At 37.0% G+C, this 10236-nt stretch overlaps 2 protein-coding genes across 2 annotated transcripts; both read right to left on the bottom strand.

Moving 5' to 3' along the window:
• Positions 1–4426: 4426 nt before the first annotated feature.
• LOC140932090 (lysophosphatidic acid receptor 1-B-like) lies at positions 4427–5263 on the bottom strand. The gene has a single exon (XM_073381747.1). The coding sequence runs from the start codon at positions 5261–5263 to the stop codon at positions 4427–4429; it is 837 nt and encodes a 278-aa protein (XP_073237848.1).
• Positions 5264–8848: 3585 nt separating this feature from the next.
• On the bottom strand, positions 8849–9724 carry LOC140932089 (adenosine receptor A3-like). Its single transcript, XM_073381746.1, has one exon. It carries the CDS (start codon positions 9722–9724, stop codon positions 8849–8851), a length of 876 nt encoding a protein of 291 aa, XP_073237847.1.
• Between the last annotated feature and the right edge of the window lie 512 nt (positions 9725–10236).

The raw sequence follows: 10236 nt of genomic DNA, 5'->3' as shown, positions 1-10236 counted from the left end.
GAGCGTAGTCCAGAATAGGACTGTTTCTGACATTGCTTGATGTTTCGTCAACCTGTTCTGTAGCTATCTTCAGGATATCTGGTCAGTACTCGAGGTGCCAAGGTTATTGGTCGTCTCTCAGTTAAGCCTTGATGTTATTGGCTGCGAAGTGCTGCGTTAGTAGTATAGTAGGAGTGTTTTTCGCAGTTGTTTGTAAGGTTCGATATAATGCTTGTGAGACGGATTCTCTTGACACGTGGCTGTGATTTTGTAATTCACAAGTAATTTCTAAAATTTCATAGCGAATAAGGAGGCATAAGAGGCCATTGTGGTCTCATTTTACTACTGTCAGAATCCTTCAGGGTTTTGCTTTCTTTTGCAAATTAGGGTTCTTGTATTTAAACAAGGTTGTTAGTGCCAAGGCATATAAAAGTGGTAAATGCCTTGACGTTCGTGGCTCAAAAACGCCTTCCCTTTAGCTCCCTAAAGTGATGTTTCTTGACACTCCTGTATTGATCTGCCAACCTATTAGCTTTATAAACAAAATGACCTAGCCATGACCCAGACACAGTCCTTTTCATTCAACTCAAGTGATGACGTAGATGACGTCATAACCGTTTCTCGTTATCTCATAAATAAAATTCCTTTTCTTAACAAATCAGTTAGTTCGCTCTTCCTCAAATTTTTCCGTTTACTACAACCACCACCACCAACACCCCCAAAATTACCACCACAACATTTCTATTGTTTTCTCTTCGCCACTACCACTACTAACACCTCCGACCACCACCACGTTTGTTTTGTCTTCTCTCCATCACTACCACAACCCCACCACCACCACTGCATTTTTATTGTTTTCTCTTCACCACTAAACCACCCCCGTCCCTACCACATTTCTTTTATTTTCCCACCACCACTACCACCACCTCCACCTCCACCACCACCACCACCACATTTCTATTGTTCTTCGCTCCACAACCACTACTACATTTCTACTGTTTTTCTTCCTCTTCATTTGTGTTTTTGGATCGATTTAAGGTCCATGTAGGTACAATGAATTGTCCTCTACACGAATGTAACACAATTGTTCGAAGCAGTATTTTATTTCACGAATATTATAACTAACAGAGTAAGAAATGTAGGACTGTTAAGTAAGTCGATCAATCTGCATGAGCATAATTTTTAATGAAATTATGAATGTATAATCCGCTGCAGGCTACAAAGACAAAAGGACAGTGTGTTGTGACACTTCCATAAAATGGCCCCTTTTTTTTGAACAGTGCACAATGAACCCTTTTTAAAAGAGTTGAGCGCTAATTCAATCTTTGTCGCTACGACATTTTTCGATCTCCAGTGTGGAACCTTCAATTTATTTTTAAGTTCTTGCAAAATACAGTGTAGTGGCATTGTTAAACTATGCATTATTGGATTAATAAGAGACCTGGTTAAATAAAACATGAAAAAAATGTAATTCACAAAATCAGGGAACAAGCCCTTGCACAAAAGACTGGCCAGTTGCACAATGCCTGCAGGAGGGCCAAAGTGTCACAGATGCACCTGTTACAATGAAAAGGGTCTTTATGAGTTTTGAGATACGAAAAGCAAATCAAGAGTAAAGACAGAGCAATGAGGACAGAGTAGGCGACAATATCATATTTCTAGTCGAAGATATCGTAAATTGGTAGTAATTTCAGTGCACCCAGAGCGATTCCAACCAACCAAACTATTGTGGCGATAAATCCCCCCCCCAAAGAAAAAACAGTGAAAGCATTCGCAGTAAATATGAAGAGCGATAAGACACTAAAAACGACACATAAAATCGCCTTACTAATCGTATCAGACAAAACACACTAAAATGAAGTTTGAGGTGTTTTACATGCAGAGAAAAGGTAGGGTTTTGCAGAGCCTCTAGACTACTAGAATCTGCTGAGTTGTTAACTGGGTATTGCTGAGCCGCGTTTTGCAGAAGCCAATAGCGATCCTCTCATTAAAGAAATATAAAGTATACGGACTGCTAAGGCCTACAGCTAGTAATATTTATGATAAATAGAAGATTAATTATTAATTTAACCGTGCTATCAATTGAACCAAAAGAAAGGTAATAGATTAGGTCTTGGCTTTAATTAAGAATGATGAAAGCATACAATGTGTTTACAAGGATTGCGCACAGATGACTCTGTTAAAAGTATATTAAAACTTTGAACTCAACTGTTAAAAAAAGTTAATTACGTTTATGTTAATTACACATATCTTGTTATACTAAATAAAGGAAAACATTAAAAAGTACTGTTATTAGACGTTCAAATCTTTGTTTGTGGTGTTATCTTAGGCTCCATAATAATATCCTCAATTTACTACGTATTTTTTCCGCCGCTTAGGAATTTTTACAAGTCTAAATCGCCTAAGACTTTGTCTGAACATAGGCATTCTTAGACTGTAAATCAGTGGATTTGCGACGGAATTGCACATATGAATTATAGTTAAAACATATTTCACAAATTCAGGAAACATTCCTGGAGCGAAAGTAAGACAAGAAAATAAAACAAGGCTTGGAACCCAAAAGGCAGCAGATGCTCCTGTCATAAGGAACAAAGTTTTGGAAAGTTTTCTTGTGTTTTGCTCAACCATTTTGCGCTGATGTGCTGTTTCGATTGTAGGGTCACTACGTTTAAGTTTTTTTCGGATTGCTAGGTATGATGTGCACATCGTTGCCAGTGATAAGACGATTACGATTGAAAATGTGAGGGTATAGTGAGAAATCTCAAATATTCCGTAGCTAACCAGCCAGGTTAATAAACCCAAAGAAACACCTGCTAACCAAGCAGCGACGACACCGTAGATGAACGTCTTCGTGCTTGTTGTTCGATGAAGAAGCGGCCAAATCAAAGCAAATGCACGTTCGAGAGAAATAAGAACCAGAAAGAACATCGATGTACTTAAAAATGTAACTTGAAATTGGATTACAAGATAGTCATAAGTCGTGACTTTAAGTTTAGATTTTCTAATGTAACTAGGAAGTGCTAACGCCTTCAAATATGGTGTCATGTATGCGAATCCAACGAGAAGATCGGCTACAGCCAAATTGATAAGAATTAAGTAAGTTCGTCTTAGTTTGTTTCGGTGAATCCAAAACACAGCTATGGTGAAAAAATTAGCAGCGAATACGATGAGAGATTGGAGTGTGGAAACACAAAGGGAAGCAATGGTTGCTGTTTGGTCTGACATTAGTATACTCCTACAGCTGTAGATTGAAGTCTTCGTTAACTTAGTGACGTTTTAGCTCCGTGCACTGTTCCACCACACCCTGATTGCGAGAATCGAGCGAAAAGATTCTTCGTTATGCGAAAGCCTGTGCTGTGATACAGATTGGTGGCACTAATACATCCATGATTGATGGTTTTCTGTCGTTAAATACCAAAATAACTGACAAGTAAAAATCTTGGAATATTTTATCTTAAATCCTGATTTCTGATTGGCTGAAGCTCTCGCCATCACAGACAGACATCTGGGATATACAGCTTCTTACAGGGAATAACTCTTTTCCTAACATCGCCCTAATAAGGCAAAGGTCTAATGGAAACTTAAGTCGACTTTATATGTAATTACATTATTTTCATCGTTGCTACTATTTATGAATCTTTTTTATTCCTCGTAATCACAATTTGTGAGCTTTTACTGAACGTTCAGTTGTTGAATTTTGGATCTTTTAATCTTTTTTGTAAGAATGTATTTTTTTATGAAATAGATATTATATCTGAGGTAGTTATAGTTTTAACTAGGGTACCGTTTAGCTTTTAAGGTAGGTTTGCCGTATATCACGTGATTGTAAGCTCTTAGGTGTTACCTGTCTAAATAAACTATTTACCTACTTACTTACTACTTACTATGTATCCTTGGCATCAATACAGTGTCTTAAAACACAACAAGACTTCTGAGCTATCTGTTCTGACCGATCGCAGCTCTCCTCACCGGCATTTTCGAGCGAAATCTTTCTTCCATTACACCACTTGTTTGCCGATCACCCAGTAAAAATTCACATCTTGGACGATCCTGGAACCTTAACCACCCTCTAATTACTAAACCTTTGAACCAAGTAGGAAAGATGACAAAACAGACACGGAATCTCCTGTAAGCCATTTGGAAATTCAATAGTGTTCATTCACCATCGTATGTTATCTGTGGAAGTAAAGCGAATGAGCCACTAGCAAAGGGCACAATAACACCAAGAAAAAATAACAGGTTTTAATTTTTTAAAGACTTGTTTATTATTATTTACAAATAGAATTCGTAGGATCATTATTTATCTAGTTACAACTGGCAACCATGGAAAATTCAAAGCCAGTTTTGTGATGAGGATGTGGAGCTTTTTACAGAAACTTGCCTCGGTAACTTAACACTTATTCAACTAATTAATTTAAGTTATCGATAAACGAATTAGATTTTCTCCCTAATCGTGTAACTTTTTGATGGCCTGCAAATCCTCAGTGTTTGCCAGTTGCTTTAAAGTCTTCTTGAACACAGCTGTTCTAAAGCTGTAAATTACTGGGTTCACGAGAGAATTTGTAACATGTAGGAAATTGGTAAGGTAATTCATAAACCCAGGAAGCAAACCGAGCCACAAGTTAATGTTGTACAATGTCATGCTTGGAGCCCACAAAGTAACAGATGCACCTATCACAACAAGGACAGTCTTGGAGAATTTTGCGTTTTGTCCCACCCGCTTTCTACAATCTGCTTCATCGATAGCAGGATTTCTGTTGTAAAGTCTTTTACGGATTAAGAGATACGACCAGCAAATTACAAATAAAGAGAAAAAAGTGATGATAGAGTAGGAGAATAAATAATGTCGATCGTCTATGATACCATTCGTGGTTAAGAAATTAAGTGCACCCAGACTCAATCCAGCTAACCATATAATAGCCACGCTGTAGGTATAAACCTTGGTGCTTGTTACTCGATGTCGAAGCGGCCAAATCAAGGCGAAGGCTCTCTCCAGTGAAACGAGTACAAGAAAAAACACAGATGCACCAGAAGCCATTGCTAGAAAGGATCCTGGAATTCCCTCCATAAATTTACTGCTATTCAGTTTACTTCCGGCGACGACTGTTTCTACAAGTCCCACAAAAAGGTCAGCAACAGTCAAGTTAAAAACAGTAAGGAATGTTCGCTTTAGTTTGTGGCGATGAATCCAGAAAACAAATACAGTAAAAGTATTAGCGATAATAATGAAAACAGACAGGACAAGAAGAACGACCACTATCGAAATCGGAGTCGCATCAGACATAATGACAAAGATAATGTTAATTTTGTTGTGGTAGACGTTATAGAGGTGAAAGGATTCCAGCTTGCCTTACACACCGTTATGAGCACAAGTATCTTTATAAACGCTAGGCCCTTGTGAGTTTGAAGATGTCTGCCTTCTGTAATTAAATTAATGTGGAGTAGTCGTTGTATTACATGACTGTATTATGTTTTTGTATCGACAGCGCACCTGACCAGCCAAAGGGAAGTTAAAAAGTAAAGCCTTGTGCCTCCCAAGGCCGATATTTAATTATCTCACAGAAAAAAAATATCTCACGGATAAAACCAATTGAAAATAGAATTTTAATAAAAAGTACAAAATTAAAGTAACCCTATGGTTGCGTGTTGAACTAAAGACAGTAGATTGTCTATAGATATTAATTACGGTCGCCAAAGCAAGCAGGGCAACAAGTGATAAATTATGTCACTTTTCTGTCACCAATGAGAGGTAGATGGGTATGGTCCAATTAAAAAGTAGTAAGTTCATTCTAGTTTACTTAACACAACTTTATATTGCATGGAGAGAATTTGCAGCGAATATGATTACTGTGATAATATACCGGATCGAGGGAGGAAATCCATAGTGCTGCAATAACAGATTCTTTTGTTTGACTATATTCCTATAACGATGCTGTGGATAGAAACATTCGTCAATGTGAATCTAAGTGATTTTCGATGTACAGTTCAGTGGGTGAGTTATCGAATATTTATTAAAGCGGATTGATGAATCCACGTGTGATTAATATATATTTGATTTCATAATGCCTTTGAACATTCAGTATATCTTTTACGGTACAAAAAAAAAAATTAAATGATTAGAGAGTAGCCGCACAAGACACATTTTCAGAGTATTTTGTTGGAAATACCGTATTGTGCCCTCGGGCTGGCGCTAAAAGTCAGCTCGAATTCGACAAATGTGTTTTATACCAATATAAACTTGCTGCAAATCGGCAGAGTGGCTTTTTTCCAAATTTGCATGAAATTGAGGATTAGAAGATTTTTTACTGAGACTTGATCAACTAAAATACAGGTTGTTGAGGTGTAAAAGCTCCCTGTTAAAACGTGTCGAACATTTTAACTAAATGTATAACTCTTTGATCGCTTAACAACTTTAAGCCTATTTCTCACTTGTTGTATGGTTTTTTTGAATACTGGTATTCTTAAACTATAAATAATTGGATTGACAAGGGAATTGGTGATAAGTGGCATTGTGAAAATGTGAATCACAAAATGAGGAAACAGACGTGGAAACCAAACACTGATATTGTACCATGTCAGGCTAGGAACCCATAAAACAACAGATGCTCCTATTACGATGAAAAGAGTCTTAGAGAGTTTTGTATTTTGTTCAACACTTATTCTGCTATGCTCTGTGTCGATAGCAGGAGTTCTGCTGTTTATTCTTTTCCTGATGGACAGGTAAGACACACAAATCGTAATCAAGGAGAAACCGATGATGACCGCCGCACCAACCGCAAAATACGTTAAATTACAGATTCCAAGGAAAGCAATAAAACTGCTTACACCCATAGCTATCCCAGCTAACCATGCGATAACCACACTGTAAATGTAAACCTTAGTGCTTGTTACACGATGACGAAGCGGCCAGATCAAGGCAAAGGCTCGTTCCAGAGAAATAAGAACGAGAAAAAATACAGATGCGGACGAGGATAAGATTTGAAAAGAAGGTGGAACGCTTTCATTGACTCCTTGGATTGTTTTGTTTGAGTCGATTTGATCTGCTAAAGTCCAACCACCAGCGACCTCTATTATTTCGGTGAGCCCAGTAAAGAGGTCCGCCACAGCCAGGTTGATAACGAGAAAGCTTGTTCGCGTTAGTTTCTTTCGATGAACCCAGAAAACAAACACAGTGAAAGTGTTAGAAATAAAAACAAAGACAGATAGAAGACCAAGAAGGCACAAAACTACAATGGCTGCCGTATCATTTGTCATAACAACAGAGCTAAAGTTACATGTCTGAGTTTCTTTTTTCGGAGAAGATTATAATCCGCATGAGAGCCTACCGGTGTGATAACATTACCTGAACTACCTTGGGGTGAAAAGGCCCTTCATATTTACACAATGTACCAAAAGAGCTTCATGAAAGATAATGAATTATTTAACACCAAGTCAATTTAATTTGAGAGACTGATTCACATATCTCACTTCAACACAAAAGGAAGAAGAACAAGATGATGATGAAGAACTGAATGCCTTTATTTTGACACGAATGATAAAAGCTAACAAGCCTTTGGGGTTGAGTGTAAATTAAGGAAGTCTATTATCTATAGAAGAAAATAAACAAAAAATAAAACAGCTAACATCAGATATGTACAATGTTTACAGTACGAAACGATCAAATGCAAGTAAATTATCATTTCAATACTTGACATGAGAAGCTGAAATAAGGTTGAAATAATAAATTATTAACAAGGAATCAATCAGGAAATTGAGTAATTTTAATTTTCAGCGGACACAAACCTTGTACCAGAATAATTAAAACAATAACGCATTCTTTTTTACACTTTTCAAGGGCTACAGAATGGTTTCTGTAATAACACCGAAGAAAATTTCCAATGAGAGCCCGAGAACATTTAACGAATGTCAGATTTCACAAAGTGACATCTTACACATGAAATTTTCAGAATTTTACCTGTGTTTTTACAATTCTTGTGAAATTTGACATTTATTTTCTCGGGCTCCCATTAGAAATAGTCGGTGTTATTATAGATAAGAATTATATCTAAAGCCCTTGAGTAAAAAAGAATGCGATATTGTTTAAATTATTCCGGTTCAAGGTTTTTGTCCACTCAAAGTTGAAATTACTCAATTTCCTCATGGATTCCGTTTTAACATGTGAATCCAGTTTCTAAAGATTCCATTAAATTTGCTTGGACCACCGCAAAATTCTTGTCTTTAAAAGAAGTCAAAGAAAAGATGTGAGGTACTATAATTTAACTCGAAAAAAAAAAGAAGAAAAAAAAAACACAGGCAAGAACAAGAACAATAAAATTACTGACTAATCACAATAAAACACAAAATAACGAGGGAAAATTTAAACTGTTTTTCTTTTCTGTTTTTATAAATATGGGCTAACATTCTACCATCCTACATCCACAAATCCCAGGTTTTATCAATGGATGGTTGACATAAAATATCTCTTCAATCATTTATAAGAAGAGGAAAATAATTTCCTCTTTTGCTTAACCTGGCCTAAGATGAGAAATATTATAAACGCACCGCTCTTAGACTAGTTTTTTCTTCAAATAATCTATGCATATCAATTCTGACTGGCTTCATAGGGTTGTGCGTTTGGACTTTTCATAGCTCCCAAGTTTGAGTAGTAAATAAATAATAAAGATTTCTCGGTAGTCCCCAGTTCAAATCCTCAGCCACGCCTGTAAATAGCCAATTGGGGTTCCTAATCCCGTTATGTTCTATTTGCATCATTTGTTTCAGAATTATTTGAGTGGAGTGCCTGTAAACTGGATAAGCTGGATAAGCTAAGTGCACTTCCCACTATAAACAAACCTTTAATTTTTTTTTGGCTCTAATCCTCTGGCTCTAATTAATTTACTGTGTACCTTTTCGTTCGCTTGACAAGTTTTAGCTTGTCTCGCAATTGTTCATAGCTTCTCTTGAATATTGGCATTTTAAAACTATAAATGATTGGATTAACAAGAGAATTAGTCAGATGTACAATTGTGGAAAGGTGAGCAACAAAATGAGGAAACAGGCTTGGAAACCATACACTGATATTGTACCATGTAACGCTAGGAACCCACAAAGCAGAAGATGCACCGATCATGATAAAAAGAGTCTTGGAGAGTTTTGTATTTTGTTCGATGCTTATTCTGCTATGCTTTGTGTCGATAGCAGGAGTTCTGTTGTTAATTCTTTTCCTGATGGACAGGTAAGACACACAAATCGTAATCAAGGAGAAACCAATAATGATTGTAGCAGCAACTGCAAAATACTTCACATGGTATTTTCTAACTACAGCAAGGAAACTGAATACACCTATAGTTATCCCAACTAGCCACGCTATAACTACGCTATAGGTGTAGACCTTTCTGCTTGTTACACGATGTCGAAGCGGCCAAATCAAAGCAAAGGCTCTTTCCAGGGAAATCAGCACGAGAAAAAACACAGATGCACACGAGAAAGAGGCTACAAAAGGGGCTACAATGCTACCTTTCATCTCCGTAATAGTTTCGTTTGAGTCAATATGTCTTGGAAGAGCAAATGCTCCGACCTCTACAGTATCTGTGAGTCCAATAAGGAGATCCGCCACAGCCAAGTTAATAACAAGAAAGCTTGTTCGTTTCAATTTACTTTTATGGACCCAGAAAGCAAACACGGTGAAGGCGTTAGAAATACAAACGATGATAGAGAGAGAAGCGAGAAGGATTAAGACTGCAATGGAAGCAGTATCACCAGACATTTCGACATACAAACTTCCAGACCTTCTGGAGAATATTCTGTATATAGCCCAGTAGTGTTGTCTGATTTTATAATTTTGGTGATCGCTTTCTTTGCAGTGCCCTGCTACCTGGGGTGAAATAGTTGCTTATATAAGCACACCTTCACCCAAAAAGAGTTTCAAAAAGCACAGGAAATGTATTATTTAACAATCACTCAGTTGTATATGAAAGACTGAATGACATATCTCAAAGCAAGACAAAAGCCCAAGGGATGATTTGAACGCATTTTGCTTTGCCTGAATGCGTTTACAATGTTTGAAAAATCTAGCATGGCTTTTAAGGTTTACAATCAATATGCTAAGTAACATAATTTCTACTGAAATTAAAAGTTTTGAAACCATGTAATTATAAATTATAAATAAAAAACAGAGACTACTAAAAATTTAAACGGCGAAGCCAAAGGGTCATGTAGCAGCTGCTCTCAAGAGAAGTCACCAAGGGTGCCTAACCCCAGCCCCAAACAATACTAAAA

Source organism: Porites lutea, chromosome 3 (genome assembly GCF_958299795.1).
Source record: "Porites lutea chromosome 3, jaPorLute2.1, whole genome shotgun sequence".
In the NCBI taxonomy this organism is placed as follows: domain Eukaryota; kingdom Metazoa; phylum Cnidaria; class Anthozoa; order Scleractinia; family Poritidae; genus Porites; species Porites lutea.
This window is presented reverse-complemented; position numbering and strand designations above follow the sequence as displayed.